Source organism: Myodes glareolus, chromosome 24 (assembly GCF_982192425.1).
Source record: "Myodes glareolus chromosome 24, mMyoGla1.1, whole genome shotgun sequence".
NCBI lineage: Eukaryota > Metazoa > Chordata > Mammalia > Rodentia > Cricetidae > Myodes > Myodes glareolus.
In genome coordinates, this window is record NC_142049.1 from 49,872,337 (window position 1) to 49,894,241 (window position 21,905).

At 54.7% G+C, this 21,905-nt stretch overlaps 3 protein-coding genes and 1 long non-coding RNA gene across 12 annotated transcripts in view; all 4 read right to left on the bottom strand.

Moving 5' to 3' along the window:
- Positions 1-240: 240 nt before the first annotated feature.
- On the bottom strand, positions 241-3,811 carry Josd2 (Josephin domain containing 2). 6 transcript variants are annotated; one of them, XM_048438177.3, is made up of 6 exons: positions 3,513-3,811; positions 3,292-3,349; positions 2,746-2,905; positions 1,334-1,459; positions 579-773; positions 241-473 (listed from the first exon to the last, which is right to left on the bottom strand). In XM_048438177.3, exons 1-6 carry the CDS (start codon positions 3,552-3,554, stop codon positions 374-376), a joined length of 681 nt encoding a protein of 226 aa, XP_048294134.1. In that variant the 5' UTR covers positions 3,555-3,811; the 3' UTR covers positions 241-373. The 6 variants fall into 6 exon arrangements, with proteins under 6 accessions (XP_048294134.1, XP_048294133.1, XP_048294137.1 ...); XM_048438176.3 differs by having other exon boundaries at positions 2,746-2,908; XM_048438180.3 differs by having other exon boundaries at positions 3,292-3,400.
- Positions 1,864-2,696, bottom strand: LOC148118245 (uncharacterized). The gene is made up of 2 exons (XR_015736278.1): positions 2,397-2,696; positions 1,864-2,313 (listed from the first exon to the last, which is right to left on the bottom strand). It is a non-coding gene; the product is annotated as an uncharacterized LOC148118245 (long non-coding RNA).
- Positions 3,812-3,940: 129 nt separating the features above from the next.
- Positions 3,941-6,459, bottom strand: Aspdh (aspartate dehydrogenase domain containing). Of its 3 annotated transcripts, none has more exons than XM_048438172.3 (7): positions 6,111-6,459; positions 5,408-5,552; positions 5,132-5,216; positions 4,883-5,032; positions 4,589-4,809; positions 4,358-4,512; positions 3,941-4,059 (listed from the first exon to the last, which is right to left on the bottom strand). In XM_048438172.3, exons 1-7 carry the CDS (start codon positions 6,442-6,444, stop codon positions 4,016-4,018), a joined length of 1,134 nt encoding a protein of 377 aa, XP_048294129.2. In that variant the 5' UTR covers positions 6,445-6,459; the 3' UTR covers positions 3,941-4,015. The 3 variants fall into 3 exon arrangements, with proteins under 3 accessions (XP_048294129.2, XP_048294132.1, XP_085538943.1); XM_048438175.3 differs by having other exon boundaries at positions 6,092-6,251; XM_085682817.2 differs by lacking the exon at positions 5,408-5,552 and having other exon boundaries at positions 6,092-6,459.
- A 1,861-nt stretch (positions 6,460-8,320) lies between these two features.
- Positions 8,321-21,905, bottom strand: part of Lrrc4b (leucine rich repeat containing 4B) — a 31,443-nt gene continuing 17,858 nt past the window's right edge. For both annotated transcript variants that reach the window (XM_085682816.2, XM_048438183.3), the window contains exon 3: positions 8,321-10,646. In XM_085682816.2, the coding sequence (XP_085538942.1) occupies positions 8,820-10,646 (1,827 nt within the window). In that variant the 3' untranslated portion in view covers positions 8,321-8,819. The remainder of the gene's footprint in view (positions 10,647-21,905) is intronic.

The window sequence follows — 21,905 nt, forward strand, 5'->3', positions numbered from 1 at the left end:
GGCTGGTTATAACCAGTCCTATCTACTGTACCCCCCCCCCCCCCACTGCACCTGGCACCTGGGTCAGGGTCCAGGGTCATCTTTGGGAACGACTTCCTCACCAATGTTCTAAACCTTAAAGAGGAGTGATCTCTGCTCCATCTTATGTCCCCCTACTGATTTTGAGAGGCAACATGTCTCTGGTTTCTGTCTCCCTCTGGGCACTGGCCTGTGACTGAGCAGTCCCCTGGAGCTCAAGCATAGATAGCAAAAGAGCAGTTTTATTGAGGCAGCAGTGATGGGGGGGGGGGGAACTTCAGGGCAGGGCGCAGGCCCCTCCTAGGCACTGGACACTCAGGACTGTGGTAGCAGGCAGTGGTTCACAGGCACTGGGTCAGCTTGTGTGCAGCCAGCAGCCGGCCTCCTCCACCTCCTTGGTCACCACCAATAGCACCTCGCACAGTCCCTGGGCCAGAGCAGCTGCCAGGAAGGCCCTGAAGGGAGACAGGGGAGATAGATCTGGACAGTGCAGGCAGGCCCATCTCCTTGCAGGGGAGTTCCAGCACAGGTCTCAGCCTGCCACTTCCTTCACCTCTCACCTGACACCGTCCTCATCCCCCAGGGCTTCAGGTGCCCGAAGCTTGGAGTCCAGGTTATAGTAGATGCCATTCACCTGGCGCAGGGCCACCCAGTGCCGGCGGCGCAGGGGCAGGGACAGCAGCCCCAGCGACACAGGAGAGGGTAGGTTCAGGATCAGGCCTAGCACCTTGGGGAGGGCCAGCTGGCACAGTGGTCTGGGGAGGGGAGGGACACAGCATGGAGCCCCAGAGGCCCTTGGATCCTGCTTCCTCTCCCAGAATGGCCACCCATCCACCCACTCACCTGTTACTTTCTACCTGCCAAGTCCAGCCTTGGCTTTGTTTAGGCAGGGTCTCAGGCATCCCAGGTGTGCCCCACTACAGTAGTTCATGGGGTGCTGGGGATGGAACCCCAGCCTCATGCATGCTGGGTAAGCCTCTGTCAATGGAGCCCCAGCCCCTCAACTTTTTATTGTTTGTCCTTTTGAGTCAGGGTCTCGATGGCTTCCATTCGGTTTGCCTCAGCTCAACAGGCTGGTCTCATTACTCAACCTAATTTCCATCTTTCCCACCTCAGCCACGAACCCCTCATGTGGACCCTCACACCACCCTTTTGACTGGCACCAAGTTTATCGGTTTAGCCTGTCATTCAGTTAGCCCCATCTGCCACACCCACCAGTTTTCCCCTGGGAAAAACCTCCCCCATCTACTTTCAAGCCACCCTCTGCTTCCTCCCCCACACGTAGGGCCAGTGCAGCCCACAGTCTAGGCCCTACCTCCTCCTGTCCCACCACACAGCGGCCAGGCCCAGGCCCTGCAGGGCAGCCATGATCACGTTGACATCATAGTTGCCAGTGCCCAGGAGGCTGCGATGGGGGTTCAGCCGGGAGTCTGGGGCTAGCCTGGGGGTAAGGGGGAGCAGAACCAAAGTTGGAAATTCTGGAAAGGCCTCCACCTTCCCACACAGCAGAAACCCAGAACCTGACCGTTGACTCTTTTCTCTCTTCAAGCCCTGCACAGCTTATCGGGCCCCAAGTCCTGTTCTCCCTCTCATCCCCAATACCTGGATAGAGCTTTTGTCTTTTTTCACTCAGAAGCCTTCCCCAGCCCACCTCCAGGAGCCTTGGGCTGCCTTGCCCCTCTCCTCCTCCCACCTCTCATGACTCCCAAGGGCCCTGGACAAAGTCCCTGCCCTTCTATCCACCCTTCTCATCATGGCCTCTTTCCAGACTGGCTTCAGATGTCCTTTCTTCTGGGAGAGGAGTCATCAGAGCCCCCAAATGACAATGCCATTCCTGTCACCAGATCTGAACAGAGCGCCTCTTTCATTTGGTAATGCCCTGCTCTGTTCACAGCTCTCCCTGGTGCCCGTCTCCTCCAGCGGCAAGTGGGCCTTGCATGGCCAGTTACCTATCCCCAGCTGTCCCTTGTGCCCAAGCCTCTCCTCTCACTCTCTCCAGATGTGGCCCTGTTGTTCTGAAGAGCAGTGACATGGAAGGACTGTATCCCCAGCCCCTCTCTTCATCACATCACATCACGAACAGCTCCAGCTGTTCGGCAGGCCCTCGGCATGGAAGAGCTGGCTGCATGGAGATGAGGATCTCACAGAGTAATCTACAGATGAATGTCTTCTAACATAAATCTACAGTTTGAGGATGCTGGGTGAGCAGCAGTGAGAAGACAGAAGGGCTGCCTCTGCATGTGGGCGTGCATTGCAGGCTGGGGTGTCTGTGTGTCCGCAGAAGGACTGTGAGGTCTACAGGTGGGAATAGGAAGAGAGATTCTTAAAGTGATGGTAGAAATTCTGAGGGGCACCCAGGTGACCAAGAAAGAGGATACCTTGTGTAACGGGGAAGCAGCCTGTGTAAAAGTTCAGAGACACCACAACGGGGCCATCTGGGGCCAAAGAGAGCCATGAAGGATGAAGCTGCAGAGAGGCAGGCAAGTGCTAGAGCACCCAAAGCCTTGGGGTTCAGGCTGAAGGGCCTGGGCTAATCTCTAGGAGTGCAGGGGACCCACAGAGGGACAGGAGGAGAAACACAGACAGCTGGGACTGAGGCTGTGAGAAGAGGCAGGTGGAGGAGCAGGCATCAGCTCCGGGATCTGAGCCCTGGCCCTGCTAGTGCCCCAAGCAGGCTCTCCTGCCTCTCAGTCCTGCTCTTCCAGGGCCAGGACCGGTGGCTGTCACCTCTTGCAGATCTCGTCTGCAGCCTCCTGGCTAAAGAGCCGCTGTTGGAGGACGTTGTTGAGAGCGTGGACGGCGCACAGCTCTAGTCGCTGCCGTTCGTGGTACACTGAGGGTGGGCTCGGCCGCGCTTCCGGGGCCTGAGACATACCCTCCTCGGCTCCTGCTGGGGTGGAACAAGGAGACGGTGTTAGGGACCCAGGATCTGGATCATCCAGGTGTCCAGACTCCTGTGTCAGTGGCAACAGCCACTGAGATGGGCACTGGGGCCAGCTTGGGAGCACACGAGGTCCCTGACCCTGCTACCTAACATGTCTCCAGAACATAGAGGCATCTTCATGCCCCAGTCCTAGAGGGAAAAGACTCTTTTCTGCTCACTTGGTAATATAGACCCATCCCCACTACGTGTCTCTAAGCAAAAAGGTACGGATCACCGTAACCTAGCAACGGAGTATCGCCCCTTCTATCCCCAGGAAACAATACTTTTTGGTTCCCAAGCAACAGAGGACACCCCACCCCCTTGGTAACCCGGTCCGTTTTTCTGATCACCTAGTAATGGAGGACTCCTCCTTTCCCGTCTCTGGGTAACAGGGTCTCTTCTGGTCGCCTGGCAACGGAAGACTTCCCCTCGTCAATAACCAGTGCTCTCTCCCGTCACCTGGCAACAAGGCCCTCTCCCAGTCACTAAGCAACAGGAGCCCCCTCTTCCTGTCACCTGGCAACCAGGCATGTTCCCACCCGCCTCCGTAAGGGACTCTCCCGGCCCTCACCCCGTCAGCCTCTCTGCTCCCTGGAACCGTCCGTTTCTGCATTCCCTGGGCAGCCGTCGGGTGGTACCACGCTGACTGGGCAGACGGGACGGACTACAGCTCCCGGCGACCTGTGTGCTCCGGACTGCGATTCCCGAAGGCCTCCACGGGGCGCCTAAATCGGACGCACAGACCGGAAGTTCACTGGGGACGCGCTGCAGCGCGGAACTACAATTCCCATCGGAACACGTAGCCAGTTCTCATGTACCCCCAAAGGCCACTGCTGCCTAGAGGTTTCTGGGAAATGTAGTAACTATGGCTCTCGCGATAGCTTCCAGGAAGTTGGTTTATGTGTGTTTGCTCATGAACTCGCAGCTATGGCGTCATACACAATGTGTTGAGGCGTGATGTAATTTAGGGGAAAGGAACCAAAGAGGCCAGAGAGAACAGCGGGCAGAATTCTGATGTTTACTGAGACACATAGTAGTCGAGGTGACAGCAAGGGTAGTGGGGGAGAAGACTTGTCAGCAGAGGTGGATCCCAGGTCTGGAGGGGAGCTGGCAGCAGCCTGTGGGGAGAATGAAAGACTAAAATGACGACACAGACATGCAGGCGGCCATGGCGACCGTGGGCTTTGGAAATCGTAGTGTGGTATAACCCAAAGAGGATACTCAGAAAGAGGTGTGGGGTGTGAATGGAGAGACAAGAGTCTCTGAGACTCAGAGAGAAGTTGAACTGGGGAGAGACTCAGAAAGCCTGGGAGTGAAAACTAAGCGTGGGCAAAGACAGAAAACCGGGGCGGGACACCAGCATGTTAGTTCTGCAGAATACAAAGGCCAAGGGACCCTTGGAGTGCCTGACCGCACCCAGTAGGCTGTGCCAAAAGGCCGTGACAGTAGCAGAGCCGGTGACAGCACCAGGCTGGGCTGGGTTCTCCCTGTGGGTGTGCACGTTGAATCTGCGGCCTGTGGGACCTGGGGGGCCGTTCAGCTCCACGTCCACCACGTGCATGTCTGTGAGGCTGCAGCCGGCAGAGAAGGAAGGGCAGTTAGTCCATCTGGCCTGACACAGCTGGGCCACCCACTTCTTTTGCTCACCTAAGGTCAGCCACAAGCACCCCAATGACACCGTCAAAGCCTAGGCTGGGGGCAGCCAGTGCAGCGGCTGCCATGGTGTTAGAGTTTCGGGGGGCCAAGGGGCAGAGCCCACGCACAGGACCCTCGTAGAGCACTGTGCGGGGCCCACTACTGTGTGCTGCAGCCAGGGATCCTTCCAGCCGGAAGCCGTCAGGATGTGTGGCCATGGTGACTCGAAGGCTCTGGAAGCAATGGAAGGGTCAGGAGTCTGAGACTCTTACATGTTCCCTCAGTTGCAGCCAAGATGGTTCTCACCTGGAGGCCTCCAGCTTCATCCAGTCTCCTAATGTCTTCAGACCCCCACAGGGCTCCTCGGGCCACAAACACAGTGTGACCCCAGTGGTTTGAAGCCTCCATGAGCCGCTGCTCTGTGGTCTGGTCAGCCAGAGCTGAGGGAGACCCCACCTTGGATGGTAGAGAGGGAAGGCCAAGACATAGATCACTGCGGTAGGGCAGGATACAGCCAACACAGAAAAGGATTAGCTGAGGGGTGAGGAGGCTCACCAGGAGGTTAGCGTGGCGCAGGATCTGTACCCCTGATTCGTGGATTATATTTGGATGAGCCACTTCTACCACAAGGTCAGGGTGCCTGGAAGAGGAGACATGGAGGGCCTTGGAGAAGAATCAGGTCTCTTTGGGGTTTGGAGGCTGTCACTCCTTACCCTGGCTAGGGAGGAAAATGGGATGGTGGGTGTGTTGGAGTTTATGTGCTCTGAGCCGCAGAGAGGGGAGGCAGATAGAAACTTCGGGAAGGCTCGTGCTGTGCTGTGGGCCACTGACCTTTCCTCTAGAGCAGTAAGGTCTCGGAGCTGCAGGGCAGGGGGCACGCTCCCTGCCATTCGCCCAGGGTCACGGTTCCATACAAAAACAAGTTCTAGGCCCAGTTCTGATCCCTGAGCCAGAAGGCGGGACACAAGGGATTGTCCTGCAGAGAAGGGGAGGGCTAGAGATCCAAGGAGAGTAGAGACTCCTCCCCCACTCAGAAAGCTGGAGAGAGGGGTGGGGAGAGAGAAGGGAAGACAGACAGAATCCCAGAGAGAGAAAGAGAACCTGAGAGAGCTACCCCAGAGACCCAGAGAGAGGGACAGAGGCAGGGAGAGAGAACCAAAGAAAGGGAAGGGGGACAGAGACCTACAGAGACACACCGAGACAAAGACAGAGACCCAGAAAGAGACAGAGAGACCAAGAGGAGAGATAGGAAAGAGAGATACCTCAGAGACCCAGAAGACAGTGACCTAGAGAGAGGCAGATACCCAGACACACACACACACACACACACACACACACACACACACACACACACCACACACGCACAGTATAGACAGAACCGGAGAGAGGAACGCCCAGTGAGCGGGCAGAAGGCAGGCTGGGTTGGCAGATTGGGGTGAAAGATGTAGGAACAGAGATGTTTCTGGACTTTAGGGATGGCGCCATAAAAGGAGGCTCAGGCTAGTTCTGACTCACCTAGGCGGCCATAACCTACCACGCCCACCCTCTGAGGGCTTCCAGGGACCATTCCTGTGGCTCTGGCCTTGAGCACAGTGACAGGGTGGGTGAAGTCCTGAAGTGGAGACCTCCAGGGCTTTGCTGCCTCTACCAGGCAGAGGCAGTGAATGATCTCTGGAGTTTGACCCTTGACCCTGTCCACTGGAGCCAGAGGGAGGAAGCAGGATGGTGGGGGTGGGGTGCTTCTCTGTGAGCCTTCTGCTCTCCTGTGCTGGCTGGCATGGTGGCTTGGGAGCTAGACCTTGTGTGGCCCCGTGTGCCCACTGCCCACCCCACTGCCTCCTGTGCAGACCACACTCTTCATCCCTCATGAGGTAGAAAAATCCCTTTTTCAGTTCCCCCTCCTCAGGCTGGCCAGCAGGTTGTCATGGAAACTGCATTTTGCTTGGGATGGGGAAGAACTGGGGACAGGAACCACCAGGCCCCTTGCAGATCTCTCCATCTCTTTTTGTCATAAGGCCCAAGTGGAAAAGTCTGGCTGGAATGCCCTGTGGTCCTGCACGTCCAGTTTTCCCGTCCTCCATGCCCACAGGCCTGGTCAGAGTCCCTGCCCCCACCCCAGTGTCTGATTGCCCTTGAGCTCACCTTAACTGTACTATTCACCACTCACCTCATGCCAGTCTCCTGCCTCTTTGTATTCCTGGTCCTCTGCCCCCTTCCCTCCCCGTGTCCCATCCATGAAGAAGGGGCCTGCTTAGCTGGGGGAGTTCCTAAGTGCTCCCAGTGTGAGTCTAGCCACTGCCTGGCAGGCCTGGCATGGGACATAGCAGGCTGCAGCAGGCCAGCTCCCTGCCCCCATTGCCACCTGGTACAGCCGCAGTGTTGTCATGGTAACCAGGATCCTAGCCGAGATGGCTGCGGAGAAGGCAGGAAAAATAGAGAGAGAACCCAAAGTGCATGCGCAACAGTCCTGTCCCGGCCTTCATCAGCACAGAGCTGGACAGGGAGATAGGGCCAGGCGCCTGACAGTTGTCAGATAAAGAAGCCACTTAGCGCTGGGGTGGGGTAGAGGACAAGATGCAGTGGGGGTAGAAACATTGGGAAGAGGTGGGGATGGGGAGAAGGGGGCAGGAACACAAGGTGAAAGGAGTTGGGGGGCTCCTGCTCTCCCATCCCTGGTGAAGGTGCGCACCTTGCGGCCTTCAGTGCCCACAGGCCAGGTGTCCATGTGCTATATGTCTGGCTCTGGCTACCTCTCTGCCTTTCTAGGCCTCCTCAGACTTCCTGGGCAACCATAGCTCTCTGGAGGTTGAACCTTGGACACGTGGGCCACTCTGAGATGTCACTGATAACCCACTCCAGCAGCACCCAGACCTGGCCTAGCTGCATGTTTTCCTCGTTGGTGATTGCAGACCCTGCAGGGGACTGCCCTCCGTGTGCCCTGGTCTGCTTACAGTGTGTTTACATGTGGCCCAGGCCTGCTTATTTTGTGTGCACTTCCCTTGTACAGTCTCCTGACTACCCAGGGATATGTGTGAAATGGAGGAGTCTCTCTTACGGGGACACAACCACTTGCTCAAGAGTGTCACCCAGAAAGTTCTGTGGCCTTCCTGAACAGCTGTGTCTGCAGATGGTGCCCTTAGGGAGGCTCTGCTGTTGTGCAAGCCCGTGAACTGTGATGCATTCCTGCTCTGGGGAGTCACACATGGAGGGCCCAGTAACTGGGAGAGGCTGGGATGGAGCTTTCCTGCCCAAGACTCAGAGGGAGCCCAACCCTGCCAGCACTGTGACCTTGGACTTGCAGTCCTCAGAACCCCAATATCCCACAGTTCTGTTGTCCCAGGCATCTGTGGAGTTTTGCAGTCCTAGGTCCCTTCTGGGTTGTTTCTCTCTCTCTCTCTCTCTCTCTGTCCCCCCCCCCCCCCCCCCCGTGTGTGTGGTGATGGTGGTGGTGATGGCAGGCACCAGAGTGAGAACGGAAAGACAGCCAGAGATGGAGACAGAGACACATAGGAGGGCAGAGGCCAAGTCCCCAGCACATTCCTGGAAGGGCAGCCAGGAAGATGGAACAGCGCTGCTGTGTGCTGTGTGAGCCGTTCATCTCTGGGATCTTGGGAATCGGGAGTCCCAGATCTCTAATTTCGGGGTGCCCACTCCCCCCTCCCCCGCCACAGGACAGCATCGCTGGTCCCACCCACAGTGGCTTTGTGCTCTGTTTGTTTTCAATACTTTCATGACCCAAAAAAATTATTTTTTTTTACTTTTTCCATGTTTTTTTTTTTTTTAAAGTAATTACAGAGCAGGTAGTGATTGACGCAAACCTCCCTTCAGTATCAAAAGAGTCTGTGGGGCGGGTGGGGCCGACCAGGGCCGCGAGTGGAGCTCGCTGTTGGGGACACTGTCGGAGTTGCCCCCTGGGCTCTGGTGAAGTTGTCTGTCTCTTGTGTTTTGAGTGTGGAGGAGTAGGAGGGAAGGACAGGCGTCAAACTGCAAAAAAGAAAGAAAAAAGAAAGAGCCATAAAAGGAGGGTTGGGAGGAGGGGAAAGGGTACCCCTCGAAGAAGAAGCTCCTCTCCCCTGGAAGGTGGCGGGCAGGACAGGTGGGCAGAGGACGCGGCAAGGCGGAGGGCGGGGCCACCTCTCCTGATCTCCAGGTCCTTTCCTGTTGCTGGATGGCGGGTGCCGCGGTGCTGCGCGGCAAGCAGGAGCATCCCCGGCAGGCGTCCTGCGTCCCTGCCTGCCTAGGTTTAGATTTGTGTCTCTTGCACATTCTCCTTGGAGCCACTCTTGAAGAGCAGAGGTTCGTGGATGGAGTTGAGGCCGGGGCCCTTGGCCCCGCACCCGCCTCCTGGGTTGCCGCCGTAGTGTGCCTTGAAGGCGGCGGCCACGTAGTGGTGGTGGTTGAGGTGGTCTCGCTCCAGCGCCGGAAGGGCCAGGTGGCTGTCCCCGCCCACGCCCGCGCCTCCGGCTACCGCAGCGGCCGCGGCCACCGACACGGCGGAGGCGGCGGGAAGCTCGTCCTCCACATTGATGATCTCCACAGTGCGCGTGGGCCCGTGGTGCTTGTGCAGCTGGTGCTGCTTGCGCAGCTTGTAGAAGGCCACCAGCATCACAGCGGCCATGAAGGTGATGGCCACGAAGCAGCCAATGATTATTTTGGTGGTCTTCATGACGTCGTCTAGGTCCTTAAGCGCGTTCTCCGTTACGTCCGTGATGGGCACCGTGAACGCCTTCTCCGTGGGCCGCGAGGAACGTGGGGCCGGCGCTGTGGTAGACGCCGAGGCCGGAGCTGCGGCATCAGGCCGTCCACCGCCCCATGCTCCGTCAGTCGTGGGCCCCGGGGGTTCCTTTTCTGTACCCCGGGGCTGCTGGGACTCCTCACCCGGCTGTGTCTCCAGCGTCTCCACGGTCACCGTGGTGAAGTAAGTATAGCCACCCGCACCCCCGGCACCGGCCCCACCCCCGGGACCCCCGCCCCCAGCCCCCCCTGCAGCCACGGGGTCCACAGCCGACACATTAAGCGTGGCCGAGGCAGTGGTGTTTCCGGCCGAGTTTGTGACCATGCATGTGTACTGGCCCGTGTCCTGCACGGTGACATTGGTGAAGTTGAGCGTGCCGTCGTGCAGGACCGAGATGCGCACGCGGTAGGAACCATGCGTCATGAGCGTGCCGTTAGGTGTCAGCCAGTTGACTGAGGTCATGGATGTGCCTGTGCGGCACTTGAGTTCAGCCGCCATACCCTCGGTGACATTGAGGTCTGTGGGTGGCTCCACGATGACTGGGGCGTAGCAGGTGAAGTGTGACTGGTCCAGCTCACCGATGTAGCGGCCCTTGAGGCCAGCGGGCGCGTGGCAGCGTGCGCAGCATGTGGTGTTGCTGGGCACCGTCTCCTTCAGCCACCAGCTGAGCCACAGCACATCACAGTTGCAGTGCCAAGGGTTGTGGTTGAGGTGGACGCGCTCCAGGCGGTGCAGGGGTGTGAAAAGGTCGTGTGGCAGCGACATCAGGTTGTTGTGGGACAGGTTCAGCTCTTCCAGCGACTTGAGGTCGTCAAAGGCATTTCGCTCGATGGTGGCCACTTGGGCGTGCATTAGCCACAGCTTGCGCAGGCTGGTGAGGCCCTGGAAGGAGCCGGGGCGAATTAGGTCCAGCCGGTTCCCGGACAGCTCCAACTCCTCCAGGCGCACAAGCGCTGTGAGGTTGGGGATGTCCTTGAGGTTGCACATGCCCAGATTGAGGTAGCGCAGGTTCACCAGCCCCTCGAAGGCCGCCTCTGATATGTACTCCAGCCGCTTGAGCTCGCCCAGGTCCAGGCGGCGCAGTGAGGGCACGCGGTTGAAGGCATAGGATGGGATGCTTTCGATGGGGTTGTTGCGCAGCCACAGCTCCCGGAGCTTGGACAGGTACTCGAAGGCCTGTGTGGGCACCGTGGTCAGCCGGTTGTCGAAGAGTTCCAGTGTGTTGAGACTAGGCAGCCCATTGAAGGCGCCCACCTCGATCTTGCGCACCAGGTTCTTGCTCAGCTGCAGGATCTCCAGGTGCCGGAGGTGCTTGAATGTGTCTGTGCGGATCACCTGCGGGGAGACTAGTGTCAGTGCATCTGACAAGCTTGGGAGCAGCAGAACTCTCCAGTTCACAGCAGGAGAATGAGACTCGGCAATCAGTATGTGGTGCTAATGACAAGACCCGGGGCCTCCAAGATGCTGGACAGCAGCTCTGTGACTGTGTCCTCACTGGGAGACTCCAAGCGGGTGATCTACCCTGAGCCACGCCCCAGCCCCTTATAGGGGGGCGGGGTGTTCTAGGCAAGTACTCTACCATTAACCTTCATCCCCAGCTGTCTTTTTACTTTTTCTTTAGAGACAGGGTCTCATTAAGTTCCTGAGACTGGCCTTAAACTGGATCTTGGTACTCCAGGCTTCTCACTAACTGGGAAGGCAGGCCTGTGCCTCCACGCCTGACTTTCCTTACGCCTCTTCTGTGCCCATGATGCTTTCCACACACTCCTGTCTTTCACCCTTCAACAGTGCTGTAATTCCTCTGGTTCCACATGGAGGAGAGGAAGCTTGCTGAGTGCTGAGCTGGGAGGGCCTGCCTCCCTCTCGTTTGTTTTTATGAACAGGTACGGGAATCGAGGCTGCAGAGGTAATGAAGAGCCCGAATCAGACCTGCCTCCTCTTCCTGGCTATGGGACCTGTCACCTGACCACTGTCCAAGGTCAATTCCCCCAGGAAGGAGGAGGCAGAGGCTGTTAACCACAAGTGACCGTGCACAGCCTCAGGCTGTTGGAGTCCCTCGAGCACTGAGCACTGGCTTCTCCTCACCTCAGGATCCCCACTATTGCTCACATGGGCTTGGAGGGCACTCCATCCCAGGGAGCAGAGTCCTGGCTACTACCCCAAAGCCTTCACTGAAGTGCCCCCTGCAGCTCAAGGGCTTCAGCCGGGGAGGCCCGCCCTCAGCGTCTGGACTTTATGTGTCTTGTCCTCTCCATCCCTATCCCCAGGTCCACTCCCCCTTCAGCCCCCACCAAACCCTGCAAGGGTGTTTAGACAGACCCACAGACCTGTCCCTGCCCTGCTCAATACACTATTCTACACTATTACTATACTATTCTACACCATACAAGATGCACACTGATGTCTCAAACAAACTTAAAAAAGAAATGAGACAGGGTCTCATGTAGCCTAGGTTGGCGTTGAATTCACAGGGTGTGATAACTTGAATTCCAAATCCTCCTGCCTTCCCTTACCTCATGTAGAGATTACAGGCATTCACCAGCATTTGCTTTATGCCGTGTTGGGGCTGGAACCCTGGGCTTACTGCACGCTGGGCAGGCACCCTGCATCCTAGCCTAACAGGATCCCTGTAAGAGCCACTGCGCTGGCTTCCAGCAGGGCATCCTCCATTGCCATCACCTTCCTTTCCCTCTACACTCTCTTTATCACTCGTTCTAGCAAGCTCCCCAGAACCACTCACTCCTCCTCCATGCCTGTGTGTTTGCTGTTCCCTCGGCCTCCAAGTGCTAGCCTAGTTCCTCTCGTGGTCAGCTCCCCAACCCTTCCATGCCCAGATCAGGGTTGCCTGCTCTGGAGGATGTCCTGGCTGCATCCTCCATGGGTGGAAGGTGCCCATGTAGCTGTGTGACACCCACAGAACCTTGGCTCTGGGTTTATGAGAGCAGAGCTTCCCTCTGCAGCAGAATGAGTTTGAAATCATCCCCTCTGAGAACTCCTGTCTGGGACACCCTTTCTTTCTTGGTGCTGGGGAACCCAGGGCCTGGAGGGCTCTCCAGTTCATCTGATCATGGAGCCACACCCCCATCTCCTCACTGTGTTAAGGGGGTGCTCTGCCACCATGTCACACCGCATTTCCTGAGCACAGTTCATAGAAATGCTGTGGTTTTAGGGTAGAGATGAAAGGGGAGAGAGCTGAGCTTGGTGACTCACGCATATAATTAATTCTAGCACACAGGAGTCTGAGGCAGGAGGATTATTGTGAGTTTAAGCCACTCTGAGCATGCAGTGAGACCCCACCTGCACTGTAGCCCTTAAGAAGGAAACCCAGGAATCCCCACTCACTGCGGTAGGTTCAGTGGTTGGAACCTGGACTGAGATCTCAAGTGTGAGGGACAGAGAGAGGGACTGTGGAGGGAAGAGGCTCCTCAGGGAATGCTCCCTGGAGCCAAGCCTGGCTGGCACCAAGTCAGAACCACAAACAGAACAAACTTTCACAAGCCTTTCTTTCTTGGGAATCACCTGTCCTCCTCTTGAGGAGAAACAGCAAGGAAAGAAAAGTCTGGGAACAGTCCCGTCGTGTTAGCCATTCAACACACATCCATTCATCCCCTTCTTCCTTCTTTGAGAAATATTTATTTTGTATGTAGGAGTGTCTATCTGCATGTGTGTATGTGCACCATGTGTGTGTGGTACCCACAGAGGCCAGAAGAGGGCATCCGGTCCTTTGGAACTAGATGCTGGGAACTGAACCCTGTTCTCTGCAGGAGCAGCAAGTGCTTGTGAGTGTGAAGCCGTCTCTCCAACCCTCAATCTCCTTTTCTATGTGTACAAAATTGTAGATGATTAGACTTTAAGCTCTCAAGACTTCGTGGTTCAAATTGGTCTTGACCTGGAGCCAAGCTGCTGTTTTAACCTCCTGAGTATCTGAAATACAGGTGTGTGCTGGGATCACCAGTCCCCATTGATGGGACTGAGAAATGTTTGGAGACATGTAAAGCCCACATCTGGGTGTTCCAGACAGTGTGGGTCCAGAGACCAGGAAATGATGAAGCCTGGACCCAATAATACATGTTTAATTCAGTGAGGGGCTGGAGGTATGGCCCAGTGTTGGTGAGCTTTCCCAGGGTCCCCCAGTGGGGCTGGAGGTGTGGCCCAGTGTTGTGAGCCTCCCCAGGGTCCCCCAGTGGGGCTGGGTGTGTGGTTCAGTGGTAGAGCCCTTGCCTATCATATGTGAGGTTCTGTGTTCAGTGCAAATAAAACAGCGACTGCAGCCTCACAGGAATACTTGGTTCTGAATTTTTGACTCGGTAAATCATAATCAATGCTTGTCCTGTGTTTCAGCCTCTGCTTCTTCCCTAGCCCCTTCCCTTCAAATAAGTGGCCAGAATTATCCAAGGTGCAGTTCTGACCTTAGTGACTTCTGTGTGCATAAAGTATGCATGCATGCATGCACAGGCGCACGTGTGTGCACGTGCGTGCTCGCACACGCGCACACACACACACAGACACACAGTACCATCTGCCACCCTCTCTTCTGCTCCAGTCACACCAAGGACACACACAAGTCTCCTTCACTGGTCATACTCTGTCTGGGTTTCTGTATCCCTCCTGAGATACTCTCTCTCTGCTTTGTGTAATTCCCAGGAAAGGCATTTGGTATCTACTTCCTCACCTACCCCCAGATGGTTCCACTCATCACAAGGAGTTTTTACTAGCTCCATCATATTGGCTGCCTCTGGTTTGATATGCTGTGACCCTGTCTGGACCATGAGCCTTGTGTGGCGACCACGGCAATGAGGTCCGCACTTACAGCATTCGGTGCAATGCCTGGGTTGCTGAGCCGGGTCTGAAGGCAGATGGACCAGGGGAGTAAGGCCCCTGTAATGGGTAATGTAGTCAGTTTAATCGGATCTAGGATCTAACTAGAGTCACCCAGGAGACAAGACTCTGGGTACACCCATGAGGATTGGGTTCATGAAAGTGGAGACCCACCCTGAATGTGGGGGACACCATCCTATGGGCTAGGGGCTCTGGATTGAATAAAATGGAGAAATTGAGCTGAGCACCTGTGGACAGGCTGCAGTGTGAGCAGGTAACACTCCCGCCACCATGCCTTCATTGACATGTTGGACAGCACCTCTTAGCACTGGGAGCCGGAATAAGCCCTTCTTCCCTTAAGTTGCATTTTTTCAGATATTCTGAGATAAAAATAAGAAATGTCATCAACACAGGCCCTTGCTAGGCAGCACCCAGGTGTGTGAAGTCCCCTGTGACCCAATTCGAATGTGCTGATGCCTGGCATCCCAGCACTTGGGAGGCTGAGGCAGGAGTGTGAGTAATTGTGTAGCCAAGAAAGACCTCGAACTCCTGATCCTCCTGTCTCCACCTCCAAGTGCTGGGATCCTGACAGAGTGCCGCCACACCTGGTTTACACAGGGCCGGGGATGGCAGTCACTCCAGGAACCCGGACCCAATCCCGCCCTGAAGTCCCCGCCTCTTGGGAGAAAGCTCAGCTCATTTACTTTCATTGTAGCCACGAGCTCACAAGAATCCCTCGTACAATGCTCTCTGATGCCTGCACCTACCCTTTCCCTACCTCCTGTGGGTGGATTTCTTCTCAGTCCATTTGCCCTCCACGCTTTAGAATTCAGGCTGCCTCTCCTCTCCGTGGTTACCCTAAAACACGCAGGTGGTTGGGCAGGATTGGACCCGTAGGCCGCAGGGAGTGGTGCTACTTGAGGGGTTAGGATAAGGTGCCACTTGTGGCCTTGTTGGAGGAAGTGTGTCACTGGGGGGAGGAGGGGCTTTGGGGTTTCAGATGCTCAGACCAGGGCCAGTATCGTCTCCTCTCTTCCTGCTGATTGGGATGTAGAACTCTCAACTACTTCTGCATGTCATGCTCCCCGCCATGATGATAAGGGACGAAACCTCTAAACTGTAAGCCAGCCCCAATTAAATGCTTTTCTTCGTCGAGCTGCTGTGGCTGTGGTGTCCCTCACAGCACTAGAACGCTGACTAAGACCCTCTTTTTTCTTTCTGGTTTTTTTTTTTTTTTTGAAGCAGATAGCATCTCATCATGTAGTCCAGGCTGGCCTCAAAAGCTTCTTCTGCCTTAGTCTCTGTGTACGCGCGTGCATGTGTCTTTACTGTGTGTGGCGGCTCTCAGGCTGTAGATTTCCAGCTGTGACATAGGTCTGGTCAGCCGTATCCCAGCCCCTCCCATGCTTGATGCCTTCACAGGAAGGGAAGCAAGGGTCTAAAGAGTGGAGTCAGTTGTCTTGCTTCCTCTCGGAACCAGGCTTGCCCCGTGAAGAGCAAACCTCACGGATGGTAGGCCAGCACTCTACCAGCTGAACCACAGCGCCAGCCTCCCTCTGCCAGCCATACTTTCACCTTAAGATGGGGTTGTCATACAGCTCTTATTGCCCCGGAATCCCAGGCAAGCGGCACCACGCTGGCTGAGAGGTTCTGTGTCCCTCTGGGCCCTCCCTGGGGACAGGTGTAAACAGGACAGACACAGTCCTGACCTTGCAGAGCCTGTAGTATCTAATCACCCATTATGCTGGAACTGTGGAGCGATCCGCCTGCCTCTGACTCCTGAGTGCTGGGATTAAAGGTGTGAGCTACCTTCCATACCTGGCTCAAGTGATTTATTTTGAAAAAAAAAAAATCCTCATAGCTGTGCCCAGCTATTTGGGTTTTAGCCCATCCCAGGCGCAGTCAAGTTGACACCAAGAACGGCCATGACGGTAGCTGTGTGACATATCTCCATCACCCTGCTGGCTGTGTCCTCTAGAGAACCCGAAGACAGTTACTGACAGACCCCATGGCAATGGAGCAGGAGCCCTCATTGCTCAACATTGCTGCGACAAAGGAGACAGAGACGCAGGGTTTGGGGTGACAGCCATTCCCGCAGTCCCTGCCTGGCTCCTTGCCAGGGCTGAGGACTGAGTGGGCACTCAAGCTAGGGAGTCTGGCTCCAGCCCCCCTGCAGCCTGGCCTCCTTAGGGCACTGCGCATGTCTGGCAGTCTGCAACCAGTACTGGAGCTGAGTGAATCGCACTGTGTTCTGCTGGGGCTTTTAAGGAAACAAACTGTCAGGAGATCCTTTATTAAAAATTTAACTGTGGTAGGAAAATGATTAAGTGGACGCTCATCCTAATGCTATTATGATAAATTGTTTTCATACGTTCTGAATGTAATGAAGCGGGGAAAAAGTTGAGCAAGCTTATGAGGGTTGTGGTTGTTTTGGGTTTTTTTTTTGACACAATTTTTTGTTTTAAGCTCTTAAAAAATACTGGATTGGAGATACTCAGGTAAGTGCTGGCCATGCAAGCTTGCTGTCCTGAGTTGATCTCCAGAACCCATGTAAGAATATGGATGCATCGGTACACACCTGTAGCATCAACACGGGAGATGGAGGCAGGCCGAATGAGGCTGAATGGCCAGTCAATGTAGCCAAACAGGTGGACTTCAGGTAAAAAGGTGAGAGGGGCAAGGAAGACACTTGATGCCAACCTCTGCTTGCACACACACACACACACACACACACTCACACATACACACACACACTACAACACACATACGATACACACAAAACACACAATACCACACACAACACACACACACAAACCACAAACATACCACACATACACAACATACTACACACACATACAACATTCCACACACACCCTACACACAACATACCACACCACACCACACACACTACAAACCCACACATACACATACAGCACAAACACATACATGCACAATGCTGCATACACACCACACATATATACATACTACATACACAGCACACACATGCACACATACCACACCACACACACAGCAGACACAACAGCGCACATGCACACACATATACCCATACTATAAACCCACACCTACACATACACAAACACCCCCACCAATACACACATGCATCAAAAAAGCAAAACCAAGAGCACCCCAGGTATTTTGATTGGCATCTTCTGTGTTTACCCTTGTCCTTTAATAAGGAGCCTTCTTCCTCCTCAGGGACTTCTTTGGTGGCTAGCACATGGCTGAGGTCATGTGTTGGTACACGACTGGCCACTGAGTCCACCAGGCCAGAACGGGCTCCTTCCCTCCCGCCGTGAACTCAGAGAGTGGGGGAACATGCTGAGAAAGCTGAGTCCTTCCTGGTCACCTCAGTGTCTCAGTGTGCTCTGGCTGTCCTAAGGAAGGACTCGCAGGGGGTGTGTCCCCTCCTCCCTTCCTCTCCAGGGCCTCACAGATGACTCCCAGCCTGTACTTCATCCATGGAGGTGGAGCCTAAGTCCACCTAAGTGAGGAGTAGGTGACCCTGAGGCACAGAGGCCATCGGCTGCTCAGGACACAACAATTCTACATGTTCAGCGTGACAGCTGCATGAAGGGTGAGGGGACAAGAGATGTGGGCCACCATGGCCTTGTTTTACGCCATGCGGATGATGCACAGTGCCACGCTCTAGGCTAGCACTCTACCCACTGAGCCAAGGCCCCAAACTTTTCAGTATCTCTGACAGAGGGACCTGTTATCCTCACTTTGCCCAGGATGAAGTTGAGGTCTGGTGGATTCCATACTGTGCCCAAGGCTGCGAGTGGAACCTATGAGTCCCTGGACACAGGGCAGAAGGGGACCGAGGGGTGGAGGAGCTGTGGGAGGAGGAAGGTGCCCATGTCCTGAAGGACCTCTCAGTCACGGTGTTTAGAGGGTCAGGGCATGCTGTCTCCTGGTTGTAGTCCCAGAATGCTAAAAGATTATGGGAAGTTGCAGTTCAGCCTGGGCTATAAAGAACTCTGCCTCATCCCTTCCCTCCAGGAGCTCACCCTGACAGCTGGGGTTCCCAGGAGCTCACCCTGACAGCTGAACACCAAGCCAGCGAGAGACCCCCTCACAGGATGAGGTTGCTACCTGAGAAATGGTATCTGAAGCTGTCCTGTGGCCTCCACACATGCATGAGCACACATATGAGCAGGCTCTCTCTCTCTCTCTCTCTCTCTCTCTCTCTCTCTCTCCACACACACACACACACACACACACACACACACACACTCGTCAGGGTAGTTCAGTTGGTGGAGTGTTCACAGAGCCAGAGCATGCACAAACCCACATAAATCAGGCGTGGTAGCATTTTCCCGTCACCCAGTCTTTGGGAGGTGGAGGCAGGAGGATCCGGAGTTCAAGGCTATCTTCTGCAATCCAGCCTGAGATGACTGACATCTTACCTCAAGTAAGAAAAGGAAGGTGGAGGAGAAGAAAAATCCTAACCCAGCAAATGGCTCAACTGAAGGAGACAGGCGTGTGACCCTTCCCCGGGCTCCTCAGACGGCTATGGGAAGGGGTACCCACCCAGCCACAGGTTTGGCCTCTGCCTCCCTTATCTACACCCAGTTCCCCTGCCCAGCCTCCTGAGTACTGTGAAGCCGGGCCTCTGCTACCACTCCAGGCTCGGCATCTGGCCCTTCCACGTACTTTCTGGTTGCAGAAAGTATTGAAGGCTTTCTATGAACAAATATTTAGAAAACAAAACAACACTGGAGAAGTTAAATTCTCCACAAAGAGCAACCTCAAGAGAGAAACATGGGTAGTATTTTTGTGTGTTCCTTGTGAAATGTTTCTTTAAAAGATTTATGTATAGCTGGGTGTGATGGCACACGCCTTTAATCCCAGCCCTTGGGAGGCAGACACAGGCATATTTTGAGTTTGAGGCTAGCCTGGTCTACAGAGGGAGTTCCAGGATAGCCAGGGCTATACAGAGAAACCCGGTCTTAAAAAAAAACAAAAGATTTACTTATTATTAGGTGTATGGTGTTTTGCCTGAGTGTATGTATGTATACCACATGTCCAGTGCCCACAAAGGCAAGGAGATGATGTCAAACCCCCCGGGAACTGGAGTTTCATGTGTTGTGAACTGCTCTGTGGGTGCCGGGTCTTGAACCTGGGTACTCTGTAAGAACAATCCTTTAAACATTTTTAACTAAAAGTCAAGCGGTGGTGGCGTACAACTTTAATCCCAGCACTCAGGAGGCAGAGGCAGGCGGATCTCTGTGAGTTCGAGGCCAATCTGGTCTACAAGAGCTAGTTCCAGGACAGGCTCCAAAGCTACAGAGAAACCCTGTCTCGAAAAAATAAAAAGCAAAAACAAACAAACAAAATTTTAACTAAAACTTTTTTATGGGGGATGGAAAGATGGCTCAGCAGTTAAAAGCACAGGCTGCTCTTCCAGAGGACCCAAATTCATGTTGGTGCTGGCACCTACATGGCAGCACACAACTATCAGTTCTAGGGGATCCAACACCCTCACACAGACGTGAATGTAGGCAAAACACCAAAAGACATAAAATAAATGAAATAAACTATAAAAATTTGTATGCATGTGTGTATTTTGCTTGCATATATGTATTTGTACCATGTATATGCCTGATGCCCTCAGAGGTCAGAAAAGGACATCAAAGTTGGGAGGTTGTCAGACACTATGCAGGTGCTGGGAACTGAACCCGGGTCCTCTGCAGGAACAACAGGTGCTCCTGACAGCTGGACCGTGTCTCCAATCCCACTCCCTGTGAAGTTTTAAAATGCCAACACTAGGAGATCATTTGGAATTCCTCCTTGTGTTTTTTGAAAACTCAGTAGTATTGCTTTAGATGGAGTCTCGCTATGTAGCCCACATTAGCCTGGCAATCCTCCTGCCTCAGCCGTCTGAATGCTGGGATGTCAGTTGTGTAGCCCCATACCTTGCTAAACATATGGGGCATTTGGAAGTGTCTCACGAACTTCTTTAAGACCTCATTAAAAAACACCTATGCAGAATCTACAGACAGTGTGCGAAATCCTCCCAGTGGGAGCCGCACGATAGCCAAGGTGGGAGCATGGGGTAACTCCCTTCCCAGGTTGGCCGTGTTCAAAGGGGAAGTCTTTGAACCTTCTCTTCCCTCCCGTGGTGGGTGGGGGAGGGACAACTGCACACATGTGGCCTAAGAACAGCAATTCCCAGCAGAAAGCCCTCCATGGCACTCTCTGCAGAGCCTGGGGACAGCGCTCGCGCACACACACCACACACACCACACACACACACACACACACACACACACACACACACACCCGAGGACTGTGCTCAATGCCCAGCACTCACGTGAAGAACTAGGTGTGTGGCTCACGCTTGTGATCCCAGGATAGAGAAATAGAGACGGGTACGTCCTTGGGGCTAGCTGGGTAGCTAACCTAACTAATTTGATGAGTTCCAGGCCCATGAGAGATCCTGTCTCAAAAATGAGGTGGACAGCTCCCAGTGGATAACAGCCAGGGTGGAAATCTGACCACACACACACCAACATGTACGCATACACACACCAACATGTACACACACACACCAACATGTACACACACACACACACAAAATGAGAAAAGAAGAAAAAGACCTACAAGTGTCCCCTTCTCCATGTGTGATTTTTGTAGCAGGGGAGTGGGTACATGGGCCACCAAGGACAGTCCTGACGGCCCAAGGACGGTTAGGGTGATGAAGGAGACACACATGACAGAGGGCACATGGGGACAAAGAACCAGCTCCACAGTAGTTGTATTTGCATAAATTAAACACACACACATGCATACACAGACACACATGCATGCATACACAGAGACACATATGCATGCATGCACACACACATATGCAGCAGTAGGAAGGCAGAGACTACCATGACTATATGAGGGTGGTTGTGGGGCAGGAGGGAGATGGGGATGGGGGAAGGGAGAGAAAATGCTGCAGCCCAGCCCGGTGGAGCAGCCCTGCCTGGTGGAGCAGCCCAGCCCAGTGGAGCAGCCAGGTGGAGCAGCTTCCGGAGAAGAGGAGGAGATGGAGGGGTGGCTGTCCAACCTCTGCTTCCCACACTCCGACCTCTCCAGGGCCTGGTGATCTGTCACTGGGCCAGAGTAACAAGTTCTGTTACTTGTTACTGTTACTTGTTACCTGGGACTGCAAGTTCTGTTAGGTGGTGAAGTCCAGCCCAACTGGACAACTGGGTACCAGTGAGAGACTGCTGATCTAAGAAAAATAAAATGCTCTGGATTCCACCCTCAGCACTGCAAATCACGTAAATAAAATAAAACCAAGCGAGAAGAGCCACTCACTGCCTCTGCCCTGTGGCAGAGGCTTCCCCGCCACCTACACACACAACCACGGAGTTCAGATTTTAGAGAATGCTGTCAGTACCCTTGGTCCCTCCAGTGCCCAGTGGGGCTTGCTTTCACAGGAGGGCGCTGTGGGAACAGGGGCCCTGTTTAGTGGAGAGCAGTGCTCTGGGCTGTAGGGTGCCCATCTGCCTCATAGCTGCTCTGCTCTAGGTGCTGGAGATGCGGCAGGGAATGGCGGAGTGTGCCTGGGAGTTGTGACGGCAGGTGACAAGCCAGTCACCAGGCAACTGTGTGTGCGGTCCCTGCGGATGGTCTGTTGAGTGTGCGTGTATGCATGCCTGTGTGCACCGGGCCAGGTATGTGATCAGATAGCACCGCTGGGCAGTGCTTCTGTGATCCTGAGCTCTGGCCCAGCAGGCTCATACAGAGGATGTACAGAATCAA

Bases quoted from the DNA above. Each gene is read 5' to 3' on its own strand.
- Aspdh (XM_048438172.3), bottom strand. From the start codon at position 6,444: ATGAGGGATGAAGAGTGTGGTCTGCACAGGAGGCAGTGGGGTGGGCAG. The intron at 5,553-6,110 runs GTAGGTTATGGC...CCTTCTCTGCAG, and splicing joins GCCCTCAGAGGGTGGGCGTG to GACAATCCCTTGTGTCCCGC. The intron at 5,217-5,407 runs GTCAGTGGCCCA...CTCCTCTTCCAG, and splicing joins CTTACTGCTCTAGAGGAAAG to GCACCCTGACCTTGTGGTAG.
- Josd2 (XM_048438176.3), bottom strand. From the start codon at position 3,554: ATGCAGAAACGGACGGTTCCAGGGAGCAGAGAGGCTGACGGG. The intron at 1,460-2,745 runs GTGACAGCCACC...CCTTACCCCCAG, and splicing joins GCAGACGAGATCTGCAAGAG to GCTAGCCCCAGACTCCCGGC. The intron at 474-578 runs GTGAGAGGTGAA...GTCTCCCTTCAG, and splicing joins GGGGATGAGGACGGTGTCAG to GGCCTTCCTGGCAGCTGCTC.